This window comes from Solanum verrucosum, unplaced genomic scaffold, assembly GCF_900185275.1.
Source record: "Solanum verrucosum unplaced genomic scaffold, falcon-dt-bn FXZP01000183.1, whole genome shotgun sequence".
NCBI classification, from domain to species: Eukaryota; Viridiplantae; Streptophyta; class Magnoliopsida; order Solanales; family Solanaceae; genus Solanum; species Solanum verrucosum.
In genome coordinates, this window is record NW_026020430.1 from 950,620 (window position 1) to 967,827 (window position 17,208).

Below are 17,208 nucleotides of genomic sequence, written 5' to 3' on the forward strand. Positions count from 1 at the left end.
ATGGGAGCACAACTAAATTGTATGTACACTTGCAAGAAACTGCCTTCAGCTATAAATCTGATGTGCTAGAGCATGTTATAGTTGGTATTGCACACACAACAAAGAGGAATGAATTAACCATTTCTTAGTTTTCGGGTTTGTTTAAAAGTGAAGGATTTGAATGAAATACAATATGTGCCTCAGAGCTACCTACAAGAATCTGCAGACTCGTCATTGACTTTAACCTTCGTTCCACAGCAGCTCTTTCTCTCGTGTGCCTCCACTTTCTTTTTACCAGAGCAAGCTCCGCCTTGATCATGTGATGCCTTCCCAAGATCTGGCATCCTCTCGATAAACTCTTTATTCTCTTTCCACACCTCTCCATTTGTATATACCTCCTTCTTCCATATCGGAACTGATGCTTTAAGCTCATCAATCAGAAACTTGCAAGCATCCAATGCATCTGCTCGATGGACAGACGAGATTGCAACAAATACACTAGTCTCTCCAACAGGAACAGTACCCAAGCAGTGAGCAACAGCTATCGAGTGGATATCCCACGATGATCGGGCAGAAGAACAGAGAGATTTAAGACAACGTACTGCCATTGGAACATATGCTTCATACTGTAGCTCTAACACTTCTTTACCATCAAATGTATCACGCGTTGTACCTGCAAATGTTGCTATAGCTCCACATTTGGGAGAACTAACATAACCAATATATTTATTGAAGTCTATTGGGCTATTCGCCAAGATCTCAATGAGATTTCTATCTTCATCAGCCATTTGAATCACCTGTAATTCCGATAAAACACTTCAAAACAAAAACAACTAGGATTCAATTCCAAACAAGTCAGGGGTCGGCAATATGAATTCTCATTATCCATGTCGTGCTATTTAACCTCATCTCAACTCCAAAAAGTTTTGCTTATGAGAACTAGAAATAACTAACATTCACACACTTCCTTCTTCACATTTTAAACAAAACTTTATCGCATCAAAATCAAATAAGATTCATACGATCAAATTAAACCCGAAGGGATTAGACAGGACAGCACCAGTAGATTGAGTTTCATGCAAGTATAGACTATAATTATCCAACTATACCCTTTAAACAATCAACTTCAACTCATGATCTTGGATTATAATTCTCAAAGACCACTTCCATAAACTCCTAAATCCAATAAACTACAGTTCACTCCCTCCGTCTCAATTTATGTGACACTTTTTGCTTATCTATAGTCAATTTAACTGGTCTTTGTTAAAATACTCAAAACTATACTAACAAAATACATTTTATATGTTTGTTGGTGAAATTCACATTGTTTAAATCTCGACAAGCAAATTTCAAATGCAAGGATTTTGAGATAATTAGAAATTATAATCATGATTAATCGAAATTAAAAAATTGAATCTTTGAAAACTTACCTATACAATGAAGCGGCTGGATGGCGGCTGGTTGTTGAACCGCAGCTTTAGAGCTTTATCTTTCTGATGATTGCAGAGTAGAAGTTGACAATTTTTAGAAGAGACAATTGACAAAAATGGTCCCTTAATTGTCGTAGTAAGTTCAACATACTTCCTTAAGTATCAATTCAGCAGTTTTGATCTTTTAAGTTTGTAATAATGTATAACTTATCAAATTATTGTTACACAAATAAAAAAGACATCATACCTTACACTTATAAAGTCTATGGCAGTTCATGGTTATGGTTAAAAAATCCAATCGATTGAAAAAATTGATATTTGATTTGATTTGGTTAGGTTTTATTTAAATTTTGAAAATTGATACTATTTGATTTGGTTTTGATTTTACTACAAAAATAACCAAACGAGCCGAGAAATTTTATATATAAATTTTATAATTATTTATATATTATTCATAAATAAAATATAAATGCTTTATTAAATTTTAATTAACTTAAGTCTTTTATCTTTACCATTTTTTCAAACCCAACACTTAAATTTTAGCAACTATATTAAAATCTTAAGTCCAAGCTTTCTCAATTTTTGAGTTTGGGGTTTTCTTTTTTGCTAGAAAGATTTGATATTTGGTGTATATTGACTTTATTATTGCTTAACTAAAATTACTTTATTTGTATAATAATAACTCGTATATGCCCTCGATAAACTTATTACTTTTAAATTGAAAAAAAAAATTGAACCAAATCGATAAAAACCAAACTGATGATTTCTTGAGTTTAATTTTAAAAATTTTTAAATCAACTTAATTAATTTAATTTTGATTAATTTAATTTTGATTTTAATCAATAACCTATCCAAATCAAACTAGGAAGGCACTAATAAAGTCTATATATATATATTATTGAGGAAAATAAATAAAGGCTTCACTGTTTTCACTGTTCTTCAAGTCCCAAATATCAATTGTGCCTTCTTTTATTTTTCCTTTTTCAGATTCCATAACTCTTTTCTTGAATTTGGAGTCATCCAAACTGCTTGCTTTTCTTCTTATTCCCATAATTACCGATTCTTGATTTGATCTTCGTTTAATTTAAGCAAAACCCTAGTATTTTCTAGCTGAATTATCGGGAATTTGGAAGGAATTGAATCAGGGAAAAAAGAAAAAATTCAATTGAAGATCAGTTAGTTAGAGATGGCAATAGCTGCACCAGAACAGCTTAATCTTACGGAAGCTCCAACTTGGGGGTCTAGAACCGTTGATTGTTTCGAGAAATTGGAGCAGATTGGTGAAGGCACTTATGGGTTAGTTCTGTATTTTGAATTATGTATTTTGCTTGTAGTGTGTGCGCTTTTACTTGAGTCGAGGGTTTATCGGAAACAGTCTTACTTTGGGTTTGTTGTTGTAGTGTGTGTTAAAGTTATCATTTTTTTTGTTTAAAAAGACATTTTATAGAGAGTTGGGATGAATGTGTTTGAATAGAACGGAATGAATACACGGGGTTTATATATGTAGACCTCAATTATATACATGAGATCCTGTGTATTTCATAGCTGGTAGTAAGAGAATTTATGGATTAGGACTCTGTTTGCTGAAAGTTATAGTCTCGGGCTACGTTTGACCTTCCACGTGTATTCGTTTATCCAGAATTAATTGAAAATTTGAAACTTTATGTGGAAAATTTAGGTATTTAGCAAATAGAAGACATTTGGTGTTTGTGAGCTCCTATGATGCTCCGACTCTTCAAAAATGTAGTTGGGTGTGTCGGTTCCTCCAAAAAGTAGTGCATTTTGGAGGATCCAACATGGGTGCGGCAATAATTGTGGAGAGTCCAAGCAACGCAGGTGATCTCTAAAGTTAGTAGAGCAGTATTTTAGCTAATAGAATGGCGGCAAAAGAGAAATTTAGTATAAAGGTCTCATTTTTTTTGGCTTGTAGTGTCGAAGACAAAAATTTCAGCTTAAAGTTCTCAGCTTTTTGTATCTCATCAAAAGAGTAGATTTGTTTAAAGGTCTCATTTGTTTTGGCTTGTAGTGTCGAAGACAAATTTCAGGTCAAAGTTCTCAACTTTTTGTATCTCATCAAAAGAGTAATTCATCTTTTTTATAAGTAACTGGAGGGTTAACTCAGAATTTGTCTTAAACTATCTACGTCATTGTCTATTTTGCAACTTAGACCAAAATGCTGAAAGAGAGACTGTTATACTTCAACTCATATACTCTCCTTCTATCGTCTGAAACATCTTTAGTTCCTTCATTTCTGTACTGATCACCATATACATGCTGGGATGGTTTCCCAAATCCTCTTCTTGCCTTTTCCAACTCTTTTTCTTGTCCAACCTTATAAGGGTTCCTTCACTGATCTTGGCATAACCCCCTTCACATAACAAATGCTCAGAATCATCTGCCATAACCATATCACTGCAGGGCAATGTATGGGTCGTAAATTTTGTTTTGACTGTTCTGGAAGAGAAGTTTGTTATTGACAAGTGTATAGGTGGGAACATGTACTTTGATGTGCTATACTGTGCTTCTGAAAATGGATATGATTTTAATACAAATCAAAAGGCAAACATGGTTGTTAGATTCTAAATGGAGGGAGTAGTTAGTTGATCCATTTTTGTAGTCTGAACTGTAACTGTAGAAAAAGGATGACTACCTTAACTGGTGCTCAACAATTTGTTCATTAGATGTACAACTGTTAATGTGGCATATCTTTTACCTTGCAGTCAAGTGTACATGGCAAAAGAAATTAGAACAGGGGAAATTGTTGCTTTGAAAAAGATACGCATGGACAACGAAAGAGAAGGGGTGAGCTTCTTATTTTAAATATGATTTGCATTTTGTTAATTCTTTCAAACTCCTCACTGAAGCTTTTCTTAACAGTTTCCAATAACTGCTATACGTGAGATTAAAATCTTAAAGAAGCTGCACCATGAAAATGTCATTGACCTGAAAGAGATTGTAACATCTCCAGGTAAGAGTTGAATAATATATACAAGCTTTCATATTGTGTCATTTTTATTATTTACTAATGGTCCCCTTTTTACGCTAACTTAAAAAACACATATAAAAGTTACTTAACTTTTTTCCTTCTTACGTGCCCTTTGTGGTTTTCCTTCAGTAATGAAAAAAATTGTACAAAAGTTGCTGTCTTGCAATTGCATTGCCAGCAAGATTTTTTTACCTTATTAAACATGTCTTATCTTTTTTACAGCAAATGTATTAATTTTTGCCTGCATTGACTGTGATCTTCGTCAATATTCAAATATATTGAACTACCGTGCTAAATTGCAAAAAAGGGTCCTTTTAATATCCGAATTGACAGTATAAAAAGATCCAAATAGTTTTGTGAAAGTTTAGTAATTATTGTGTCCTTTTTTGTTGTTGTTCTTTATTTTGTGGTAATCAGTCCTGTGAAAGTATCCATTTTTTATTGTTGTAGGTCGTGAGAAGGATGACCAAGGGAGGCCAGGCAAGTGTTTCTTAATTTAATTTTAGTTTCATATGGTGCTTTTACTGCTTCCCCCAAACCCTGCACCTGATGTCACTTCTGATTTAATTGAGTTTGTCATATTTGAAGTAAACATATGACTTTATTTGCAGATGGTAACAAATATAAAGGCGGAATCTACATGGTCTTTGAGTACATGGACCATGATTTGACTGGGCTTGCTGATCGTCCTGGAATGAGATTTTCAGTTCCGCAGATTAAGGTAGCATAATTTGTCACTAACGTGTCTGGTAGCACTGCTGAGCAAAATAGTTGCTTGAAAGAAGAGAGTGAGTAGGATGTTGATATTCACTTTCTTTTTTGCAGTGTTACATGAGGCAGCTTTTGACGGGACTGCACTATTGTCATGTAAATCAAGTACTTCATCGTGATATTAAAGGTTCGGTTTAGGAAATTCATACTGATTTTCTAATTTCATATTCTCTAAGTGTGGTGATAACTGATAAAGGCTTCTCCTTTTCCTTGTAGGTTCCAATCTTCTGATTGACAACAAAGGCAATTTGAAGCTTGCTGATTTTGGGCTTGCTCGATCCTTCTCAAATGATCAAAATGCAAATCTTACAAATCGTGTGATTACTTTATGGTACAGGTATGATTTGTGGGATACCAATCCTTTGCGATTGGATGGATTTCATTTTAAATTCTCTTTTTGTGTGAGTTGTGATTTGTGGTATATCAAACAGACCACCTGAGCTGCTTCTTGGGACCACAAAGTATGGTCCAGCCGTTGATATGTGGTCCGTTGGTTGCATCTTTGCTGAGCTGCTTCATGGAAAACCAATTTTTCCAGGGAAGGATGAGGTAGCTGATCTTTTCTGTTGGTTAAATGTCCTAAATCTTACAAAATTAACGAAGATGAATGCACTTCCTTTAGTATTCCCTGCCTTACAAAGACTGTCTATGGTCTAAGGAATAACAGTAACAGCTTGCGCTTGAAAAGAATTGTGATGGTGATATTTTCCTAATGTACGCCTTCTTCTATTTTTCGCTTTGGGGGGTTAAGTATGTACTACCTGGTGTTTCTTTATGTCTAACATCTGGTTGGCTGATTGTGTGCCTGATTAATCATTGTGTATTAAGACTGTTAAAGACAACTGATTGTGTCTACACCTAATTTGTTGCGTCACTTAGATTTTAAATATTCACCATCGGAGTTCTTTTATGTTTGAGCTGTGGTGCATTAGCTTATGACAAGATTTAGCCAAGAATCTTAAAAAACACAAACTTCTGGCCTCATTAATCCAAATTAATTAGGATTTTCGAACTTCCACATCACTTGTGGAGCTTTAAAGCAAGAGCTTGACTTGTTTGATGTTTCGTGTATTTAACAATTTTCTTTTTTCCCGAATGACCTACTTAAAAGCAGTACATGTGAATGTGACTTTAGGTTGTGCTGAATTTCTAGTGTGCTCAGGTGAATAACCCAGTTTTACATTGATTTCAGCCAGAGCAGCTGAACAAGATTTTTGAGTTGTGTGGCTCTCCTGACGAGGTTAATTGGCCTGGAGTTTCCAAGATTCCATGGTATAACAATTTCAAACCATCAAGGCCATTGAAAAGACGTCTAAGGGAGGCTTTCAGACAGTAAGTAAAAACTACATGATGTGATATATTTGCTCTAGTTCCGCACTATAGCTATTGGTAATTTGGTATTGAGTAGATGTTCATGTATTTATACTATTGCATCTCTGGATTTAGCTTTGACCGACATGCCTTGGAGTTGCTTGACAAGATGCTGAGCCTTGACCCATCTCAGGTATCAGTTTCTCTGGCATGTATGTTATTCTTATGCTTGTTCCAAGTAAGAATACAAGACAATGTTGAACTCATATTTGAAAAGGTTCATTCAGATGTTCATGTGTCATGGTGCTTTTTCGACCAAAGCTAGCATGTAGGTACCAAGTTCATCATATTTTCTCGTTTATGTTGTCACTTCTTTCAAACCTTGTTTTGTGGGGTGTCCATCCTATCTTTGAAATTGTGGAACCTACATTGATTTTGGGCATGCAGTGCCACTGATGACGCTAGTAATTGTGCCACAGACGAACATGACTAATTCTGGTGGTCAACATTCTCCAATATCCTGCTTGTGCTATTTGCATCTGTCAACAAATTGAAGTGTAAATACCCCTGCAGTAGTCTCATTGCATGAGCAACTGCTATCATTGAACATTAAAAATGTGTGGCTATCTATTCCAATGCCAATTGGATGTTAAGGATTAGTTCTTATGAATGATGTCAATGTCCTGAGGCCCTGACTGACTTGCTTTTCTACTTTTTATCTCGTCAAGAGAATATCAGCCAAGGATGCACTTGATGCCGAGTATTTCTGGACTGATCCATTACCATGCGATCCAAAGAGGTATTTCTTCCTAGATAATCATTTTTCTTTTAAAATATCAAAAAGGTGATTCTCTATGAATACCGTATAGTGAGCAACTTTGTTAATTATGACTTATTTGCTTGAGCAGTTTGCCAACCTATGAAGCTTCACATGAGTTCCAGACAAAGAAAAAGCGACAGCAGCAGAGGCAGCACGAGGAAGCAGCTAAACGTCAGAAACTGCATCACCAGCAGCAGCATGGTCGGCTTCCACCAGTTCAGCAGTCAGGGCAAGGACATACTCAAATAAGACCAGGGCCAAATCCCCCAATGCATGCATCCCATCCTCAGGTTGCTGGCGGACCTAGCCACCACTATGCAAAGCCACATGGACCTCCAGCAGGACCGGGCAGATATCCAGCTGGTGGAAATCCTTCTGGAGGATACGGTCACCCTACTCGTGGCCAAGGTGGAGCTTATGGCAGTGGTCGATACCCACCTCAAGGAAGGGGTACCCAATACAGTTCAGGAGGAATACCAGGAAGCAGTGGTCCCCGGGGAGTTGGAGGCCCAAATTATCCCCACGGTGCCCCATATGGGTCTTCTGGCACTGGACGTGGCTCAAATGTGAATCGCAATCAACAACAATACAACTGGCAGCAGTAATGCTTCATTCCTGCTACCAATATGGTAAGCAAAATGTGCAAACTATGTGAAATATAAAGAAGTGAACTGTGGATTGGAATATCGCGCACTTCATTGATTTTCTAATCCACCTCATGCATCGCAAGAGAAGGGAGGCAGTGTGTGGGAGGGCATCTAACAAACCTGTTTATACGGAAGTTGTCACACTGAAGGTTACGTAAAATATGTATCTTATGTTCTATGGACATTGTCTTGTTTTGTCTATTCCACGTCCAAAATTTATTTGTGAACAGAACAACCATAAATTTATCCTCCTCTGCTAAGGAGCACTTATTTCATCCATTTGTGGTGAATATTTTTTGTTTGAATACTGAAGTTCAACTTTTATGAATCGTAAATTGAGATCCAAATGTGTAACAGCTTTTTTATTTTTGTGAGCTGAATAATTGGAAAGATGAACTGTATCGCCTGTTAGTATTTCTGGACTTGTGTAGATTGTCATGCATTTTATGGCATAATGTGTATGTCCAAGTAGAGGCTGTTTCCGATAGACCATTTCATCCATTTCACTTCAATATGATACCTCGGATTATAGATTTAATATACTTGAAAAACTCTCTTTGAGATATAACAAGTGTATGATCTAATTCACTTCCACCCTCCACTTCATGTGTCACGTCACTGAACACACACTTCAAGTACTCCGTTTTACTCTTGCTTAATCTAAAGCCTCTAGATTGGACATAGACATTAACTCCAACACGTGTCTCATTGATCAATATTATGTCATTTACAAATAACATTATACCACGACACCTCTTCTTGAATATACCGCATCATTTCAACGTACAAGTCTCGTGTTTTTATATCTTGTCTACTTTTTGCTTAAATGGAACCTTACTACATTGAAAATCCCAGGTTGGCAGGAAAATCAACCAATTTCCATGTTATTCTATCAAATCTACTACTTAACAATTAGGTATAACATCAAATAAGAATGCTTTATATGGAAACAATATTCACTTTAACAATTTTGACGATAGAACAATATGTCCATAAATGATAATGAAAGAAAAAAGTTTGACATCTTTTTCCCTTTTCTGTTTTAGTAAAAGTATTCTGTTTACTTTCTTAGCTTTCCTTCGTTATAAAAATTATTAATCTCTCGTCTTAGTTTATGTGATTCTATTTCTTCTATATAATTGTTGTTTCAAAAAGGATGATACCTATTTTAATTAAAAAATAATTTTAACTTTATTTGACACTCTTTTGTAGCCATACGTATGTAACTAGATTATTTTTTTATAAAAAGTTAAAAGAAATTTAATGACATATTCAAGATCACAAGTTTTAAAAATTGATTATTTTTTCCTTGAAATAACCATATAGTAGTTGGAACTCATCAACTCGACTAATTCAAATTTACTGTGTCGGAGAAATACCCTACCAAAAGAAAAGGGAATTATTTCTTAGACTCGAACACGAAATCTCTAAGTGGAATGACATCTTTCAAATAGCATTTGTGATGACGTGAAAGGGTTCACAATTGCCATCCCAAAAGATAAGATGACGTTAGGAATTATGAGTACGTTACATGAGATGACTATCTTTGCCCATAGGAAATGAAGGACTTGCGTGAACATTTTGCCAAAGGTTTTAGCAAAAGCATTCTCATATCTAAGTTGCCTTTTTTTCTCTTTTATGTGTTTCGCATTTGGTGCGTCCGGTATTCGGATTGGTCCTGAATCCACGAGAAGTTTCACATTGGAGGTAAAGTAAATCGATATTTGAAATGAAGTCCGACTTAACCTAAATTCACGTCGGAAGGTAAGGTACTTCTTAACAAAAGTGACTTCATGCCCAACATGACAGAAGAGTAATTACCACTCTAACACAACCTTTATTGGTACCTTTTCTCATTTTTAATCAAATCGAAAGGAGAAGATACCAATTATAAGGATTGTATTAGAATTGAAAGTACTCTTTCATCCTTAAGTATCCTAATAGAGTATGGAGTGGCTTATGTTAAGAATAGTGTCCTCATCCTTGAGTATCCTAATAGAGTATGGAGTGGCTTATGTTAAGAATAGTGTCCTCATCCTTGAGTATCCTAATAGAGTATGGAGTGGCTTATGTTAAGAATAGTGTCCTCCAATGTGAGACGTTGAGAATCCGAATTTAGTCAGATCCCAATCCGACTACCGATCTGCTTTATTAGATACAGTTTCATAACATTTACATTATCCTTCACATCTCAATTAATTAGGACAGCAATAACAGGACTCATGACAGATATCCATATCCTAATGCAAGTGTAAGAACAGTAACATAGCATTAGTCTCTGCTTGTATCGTTGCCTTCATAATTGTTTCCGCTGCTTACTATCTTTAGCTAAGTCTGCATTGATTCCACAAAAAACGCGCATCTTCTAAGACAGCTTCATCCAATCATTAAGACCTGCGCGTGATGACATATGATCCTTGTGCTCTGTGCTGCCTGCAACCCTCTATCCTATGTCTACTATAACTCAAAACAGGAAGTACACAACTCATTTGGAGAAAAAGGGAGTATAATAAGAGAAAGCAATACTTCAAACTCTAATGTTCACTTTGTCCCAGCACAAAGGAGCTGTGTTGCATTCGTGGTCAAACACAGTGGAATTGAAAAAGCAGGCAATTTAATGCCGCATACAAGCAGTATTTTGTGTTTCAATATCTAAAGACAATCTCACATCAAAAAAAAATATTACATCAGTCTTCTATAGTCGTTTAATAGCTGACACGACAATCCAAGTTTGCATCACAAAAATGTTTGCAAGGCGTTAAAAGTACCAATATCTTGTTGAGCTTATTGACTAGATTGTAGACATGGCATTCCGTGCACAAGAACCACGTCCACAGCCTTGTTCTGATAGTGTGGCTAACAGAGTGTAATCATCAAAGAGCTGTATTTCAGTACCAGATGGATCTTGCAGTGTTTTGCATATGACCAAAACAATTGGACTCAAGCAAGAAGTCTGGCCTGGGACAGATCAGGTTTGATGCATCGTCCTTCCCATCATAGGGTCCGTAATCAAACTTCTCCTGCTTAACCTTGCAAGCTTCAACACCATAAAACAATCAAATTACATAACTATATGCTTTCAACTGTCAGGAGAAGTTAATATGATAATCAGTCTCACCTGGCATTGTCACTAATTGGGGCTCCTCTGATGAGCTTCCACTAGTAGGGGTGTATTCACTAAACACCGATGCAGCAGAATGACCTAAAGGGGAGATTGGATCACCGTGTTGTCCCCATTCAGTCATGTGGAGATCAGGACATGAATTATCAACCACATCACCAGAATTCTCCTGGTGCAAGATACTCTTTGAAGCTCTCATAGTTTGTGATTCATGAAGTACAGCGTCCAACAGACCGCTGTTCCTAGGTGACAGATTACATGATTCAGTATGCTCAGTTGGAGGGGACTGAATCAAAGTGTCGACAGAATCAAGAGAAGGAAGAGGGGAAGTAAGTAAGCCCCAACTTGCAATCGGACTTTGGAGTGAAGGGAGCTCGAGCTTCTTTGCCCATGAGGGCTCTGAAGAAGAGGTGTGGCCATTTAAAAGGGCATGGCTGCCAGGAATTACACCCAAGGATGAGGGGTGATAATCAGATATTAGATTTTGATTAAATGATGACGAAAATCCCATGGACTGAGCAAGCAAAGAGCCATCATCCTGATGTTGATGGCAGGTTGGAAAAGAACCATCATTTTTTGATGGAGAACAATCACCATTTAAACCAGAGAACAGAGATTCTGAGCCTCGTATACGCTTGGCTGGAGGCGTTGTTGAGAGGAATGACCGACTGTAATAAGCAGAATTAAGACCCTGTGCCAACAGGCTTCTTCCAGGAATATCAAGTATGCCACCAGTGGGAATATCAAGAAGTACTGGTGGACACAAATGCTGATTGAACTCCAACCTTTTGAATTCCACAGCTGGAATCTCATAATTCATTGGCAAGAAATCAGGATATTGTGAATCTGCAGAGGAGAATGTACCCAACTCCTCATTTTGTTTGTTTTCCGTAATCGACTGAAAACAAATATCTGAAGGGTAAATTGGCAAGCCTGCACGCTGACGTCTCTTTATTCTGGTATTCCAGTAGTTCTTTATCTCGTTATCTGTGCGCCCAGGCAACTGAAAAGAGAAGAATAGGGCCATTAGAATTTAAACAATAATGAATGGTATACCACAATATTTCCGATTTGATAATGTGGTGAGGTCACAGTTGTTATTAGAAACTCATCTGAAATCATAAAAGAAAAACAGCTAAATGCACTGATAAAAGAGGGGAAATCCACATTTCTAGTCCAGGAAGAGCATTATTTAAACATGTCCATACATACAAGTTCTACCAAGCACAAAGCACTATTTATATCTGGTTACACATTGTGTGAAACCACCTAAAGCAAAACCATGTGCACCATATGACAAAATAATGGACTTGGAACATCACAAAAGCCTCAGAAAGAGTGAAGAGAGATTTATCACAGGGTCCCAAAAATGTAGCATTCACTATGAGTGCCTTTCCTTTCTCTATATTGTACCCTACCTTTTTTACTCACTGGATCAAGATTACTGCCAAGTGTAATATTGAATTATATAAATAGTAATTGATATGTTAAGACAGAGAAGTCCCTTGTGATATGATGAATCCCAATGAGCCAAACACTTTAACATCTTGATTTCCGAAAACTAATATGATTAACATTGCTAAGCTCTACATTTATATCATAACACTTCTCGATATGCCATGATTAGTCACATTTTCACCACTCAGTGTTAAGAATGATGACATAACTAAGTGTTAAAGAGATGCAAGAGGACTATAGCTGACGACAGAAATCAGGAAGTACTGGCTTTACTCCCAAGAGAAACAGCACAACGCCAATACACAATAGGGCTAGAAACTACAAGTATGCCACTTATTCAACTGTACAATGAACTTTTCAAATGGACGTACGAAAAAATATCATAGTATTTTAAATTTGATGTCCAGATCAGGATCTAAAACAGAACCTACATCCGTCATCAAACATAACTTCATACAACATAACCTCAGTACCTCACCAAGCATCCAACCCGGTTTCTAGAAAAAGTACAGTTGACCAGCCTCTCTCCTATGTTAGTAGAATTACCTGACCACGGTCTTAAACTCTTACAACCAAGTATCATTGAGGATCAGACATAACTTCATACAACTGCCCAATAATTGACGACAAATAGCAAGACGAAAGATAAGAAGTTCAGAGAGCTTATCAACAAACAGGAGAATACAAATATTAACAAACAGGAAAATACAAAAAGGAAAAGATAAGCATATCTAATGATATAAACTTGCAATAAGAAGGGTTTCCAGACATCACACCAAAAAATTAAGAACAGGCAGATAGCACACAATAAGAAAACAGACTGAAAGAACATTAATTGCTTCTCAAAAAACAGAACACATTTTTATAAGCTTGCAATAAGCAACGGTCCTAGACATCAACACTAGAAAAAACTTGCAATAAGCAAGACCCCTAGACATCACACTTGAACTTGCAATAAGCAAGGTTGCTAGACATCACACTTGAAACTTGATTCAAGTTAGCATTTTTCCTTCTCAGAAAAAAAAAAAATTGATTCAAGTTTTGGTTCCTATACAACGTTTTTGAAAGGGAAGCGACATCACACTTGAAAGCTTGTAATTGCTTCTCCCAAAAGCAGAATAATTATCAACGACCATTAAACATTATTTGGGAAGTGTTAATAGTGATTATCAATCCAAAATAAACTTTGACAATTAATGGCAAATATAACATCCAGCTAAAACACATAATTTTAAAAAAAAAGGGATGGGCAATCGTTTCCCAGAAGTGTGATATAAACTGGTGTTTAGATCATTTAAAGGGGGGCATTTAAGACTTTTAAACCGGCACGATTCACCAACTTAAGAAATGAGCCCTCTATATAATAGCAATGCATCAAATCATTTCAAGAAAAGGATCTTCTCTAAAAAATAATAATAATAAGGTTTACGCATGAAATTTTTGTTCCTGTTTTTTTCCATCCCAAGAAAGCAACTCACAAAATTTCCATAAAAAAAATTGAGTATATTAATTGTAATCATGTAGGTGAGGCAGAAAGTTAAGCATAAAAAGATAGCTGTTTTACCAAAATTTATCTTGAACTGTCAATTTATTTATTTTTTGAAACTGGTAATGTTGTATTCCTCAGCATTAAGGATATGCTGGAGACCTTCAAAAGAGGAACAAAAAAAAAGAGAAAGGGAGAAACTACTTACAGAGAGCCTAACAGATCTACAAGCTCTAATTCCTCCATATTTGTTTGTTTACACCAAAAGAAAAATAAAGATACAATTTAACCAAATTCTAGAGAATTATTTGGCTAACATACATCTGATCACATTTTGGATTTTATTATGTAATTATCATCTGAGGAGAGATCAGCCATAAGCATATATAGACGGCAATGACAAATCAGATTTTCAGATGATACAAACCTCAGCAGCCATTCTCGCCCATTTGTTTCCCATCTTAGCATGCAGTTCAATTATGTGCCGCTCTTCCTCGGGAGTGAATGCACCTTTCTTTAGATCTGGTCTCAGATGATTGGCCCATCGCAAACGGCAACTTTTACCACACCGAGCAAGTCCTGAGTGCTTTTGGACAGCATTCCAGTTCCCCTCACCATGTTTCGTGACGTACTCCACTAAAATTGCATCTTCTGCAGAAGTCCAGGGGCCTTTTTTAAGTGGTAGACCTCCTCCGGTATTTCCTCCACCACAAGCTTCTTCGACAGATGGTGAATCCACCCCATCTTGTGATGTCATCCTGTCATCGCTTTCACTTGTCATACTCATCCTAAAAGGTTGAAGAAGTAAATAATAGTGACGGCAAATGTAAAGGATATAAAATTGTTTGTTACTAGATCAAGGGAGTAATAAGGCATCACATCGAAGAGGAGTGACATCATTCACGACAAAGCCAGTTGAGCTTACTATAACAATGAGTGACAACAAAGGAACTGCCAACTTCTAAAAGCTAGATTGAGATTCTTAAATAATAGTAACAAAAATGGAAAACTATTTTATGACGAATAACCTATTCTGAAATTTCCTAGGGTACCACACTTCTAACCCATCAGATCACTTATCACAACCACCAATTGAAGTGACATAATAAAAATCAGAGCACTTGTAAGGATCCTGATGCAAGTCATAGCACAATCTTTGTGCTCTTTTTTCTACACAAAAGACATTTAATCTTCTACACAAATTATCGTTAAACAAACATTTGGAAAGAAACTCAAAATTCCCAGTTGATCAACCTCAAAAGTTTGGAAGGTCAAATGTAATAACTACAATATGTACAAATGACACAAATTAGTGTTGCTCTAAGAATTTAGGTAAAAGGAACTTCCAATATTAACAGTTTAGAGACTTCCACAACACCAATAATGAAGCCCCTACATCTCAACTCGATAAAAAGACTTGTCATTTTGAGACCAGTCAAATATCGTGATATGCGTAAATTAATTCCAAGAAATACAACCTATTCTTGAATTCCTGAACACATAATTCAGGGAACCTAACTTTTAAAAAACCATCACATCCAACTACTAAATAGTGTGACATAGTAACTTCTTGAAATAAAATGAAGAAAATACGGCAAGCAGAGGATTCAAGTTCTTAATCTACAAATCAATCAATCAACTACCCCTTAATCCCATACTCTTACAAAGAAAACACTAGCTTAACATCCAGATGTACAAAAAAAGTAATGATTTGTCCGAAACTCGGGTAAAATATATACTTTGTAAGACGTATAGCAACTGAACAACATAAAGAAAAGAATATCAACCAATCATTTAGCTTCGAATCGACCAACAAACTCAATAATTTTGCTGATAACGAAATCAATCGTACATAGGGGAACCTCGTGTACCAATTGGCACTTGTTTGCAAAATTATTTACGAGTAAACAAACATCAGAATAAACAATAAACAAAAAAGGCTCAAAATGCACGTGGTGGATGATGTAAAGGAAGGGAAGACCCATCCCGTGCTTTCGGATTCTTCCCACAAAAGGCAGATCTTTTTCTTTCCTCCCCAAATAGAACAATTGAATAGGGACTTAGATGTGACCAAGGTGCTTGCAAGCTTAGGGTTAGCAGGTTGTTGGCTGGGAGAGTTGGTAAAAGAATGAAACCTTCAAGAGACATGGTTAACAAGCCAGCTGAGGAAGAACAATTTATTAGATCCCTCAGCTTAGCCTCACTTAAAAATACTGCAATGTCAAGTCTATTGCGTGAAAATGCCTCAAATAACGTTGTTGCATGTCATGTAATGACTGTAAAAACAATATACAAATTAACAAATAAGAACCCTCCAACACTCAAATCAATAAAACTTTAACAACTAAAATTGCAATCAAATCATGATACATTTCCAAAAATACAAGTATTATGATAAACAAATACTTAGCATTTTAGCAATTTAACAGCCTTAATTTTACCTAAAACACCAACAACATACAATTAACTGAAACACGAATTTACGTTTTTTGCATTTAATTACCTGAATGAAGAAACCTGGAGAAGTTGCCCAAGGACTCCTTGAAGTAACTGGACCACCACACAGTTCCTTCAAAACTCAGAAACACTAAACAGGATTCAATCTAACTGAACCCAGAAAAAAACCCAAAAACAAAAAAAATCACTTAAACCCCCTCAATACACCAAATCACCAAAAACCCAAACCCTAAAAATGGATCATGCAAATATAAACCTCAAAATCACCACCCAAAATCCCAAACCCAGAAACTCAAATGTGAATCCAAAAATGTCCAGCTTGAGGTACAAAAAAAAAGATTATTTTTTTTCTCGAAACCCTGGTTATGGGTCGGTGAGAAACGAAATGGGTAGCAGCAAGATCCACTTATTTTTCGAGATATTTAACAAAAAAAAAAAAAGAGAAATATAAAGGTGTCAGCTGAATATAGAATTTCAAAAAAAAAAAAAAAAAAAAATGAGAGATCAAAATCAAAATCAGAATATATGGCAGAAGCAGAGGAAAAATAGAAGAGAAATATGAGGAATGGCTAACAACACAACACCATTAAGAATAGAAGAGGAAAAACATAGCAAATGAAGAAGCAAAAGAAAGTTTCTTTTTTTCTGCAATTTTTCTTCTTTTTTTTTTTTTTTTTTTGCTTGTTTTATTGGGATCTTTTTCTCTTTGCCCCTTCAACTTTTTTCCGCCATTTTCTCTCTC

The 17,208-nt window shown here is 36.0% G+C and overlaps 3 protein-coding genes across 4 annotated transcripts; 1 reads left to right on the plus strand and 2 right to left on the minus strand.

Moving 5' to 3' along the window:
• Positions 1-29: 29 nt before the first annotated feature.
• On the minus strand, positions 30-1,477 carry LOC125807853 (molybdopterin synthase catalytic subunit). Its single transcript, XM_049487587.1, has 2 exons — positions 1,410-1,477; positions 30-776 (listed from the first exon to the last, which is right to left on the minus strand). The coding sequence occupies exon 2, from the start codon at positions 765-767 to the stop codon at positions 186-188; it is 582 nt and encodes a 193-aa protein (XP_049343544.1). The 5' UTR covers positions 768-776; positions 1,410-1,477; the 3' UTR covers positions 30-185.
• Positions 1,478-2,358: 881 nt separating this feature from the next.
• LOC125807628 (cyclin-dependent kinase C-2-like) lies at positions 2,359-8,334 on the plus strand. Its single transcript, XM_049487362.1, is given in 12 exon segments — positions 2,359-2,705; positions 4,130-4,211; positions 4,287-4,377; positions 4,846-4,900; positions 4,984-5,116; positions 5,221-5,293; positions 5,383-5,503; positions 5,598-5,715; positions 6,359-6,498; positions 6,613-6,670; positions 7,206-7,276; positions 7,386-8,334. Coding segments are annotated over 12 exon segments (1,569 nt in total). The 5' UTR covers positions 2,359-2,595; the 3' UTR covers positions 7,903-8,334.
• Positions 8,335-10,455: 2,121 nt separating this feature from the next.
• LOC125808015 (transcription factor GAMYB-like) lies at positions 10,456-16,899 on the minus strand. 2 transcript variants are annotated; one of them, XM_049487782.1, is made up of 4 exons: positions 16,513-16,899; positions 14,437-14,797; positions 11,063-12,068; positions 10,456-10,981 (listed from the first exon to the last, which is right to left on the minus strand). In XM_049487782.1, exons 2-4 carry the CDS (start codon positions 14,794-14,796, stop codon positions 10,833-10,835), a joined length of 1,515 nt encoding a protein of 504 aa, XP_049343739.1. In that variant the 5' UTR covers position 14,797; positions 16,513-16,899; the 3' UTR covers positions 10,456-10,832. The 2 variants fall into 2 exon arrangements, with proteins under 2 accessions (XP_049343739.1, XP_049343740.1); XM_049487783.1 differs by having other exon boundaries at positions 10,822-10,981; positions 14,437-14,767.
• Positions 16,900-17,208: the final 309 nt, after the last annotated feature.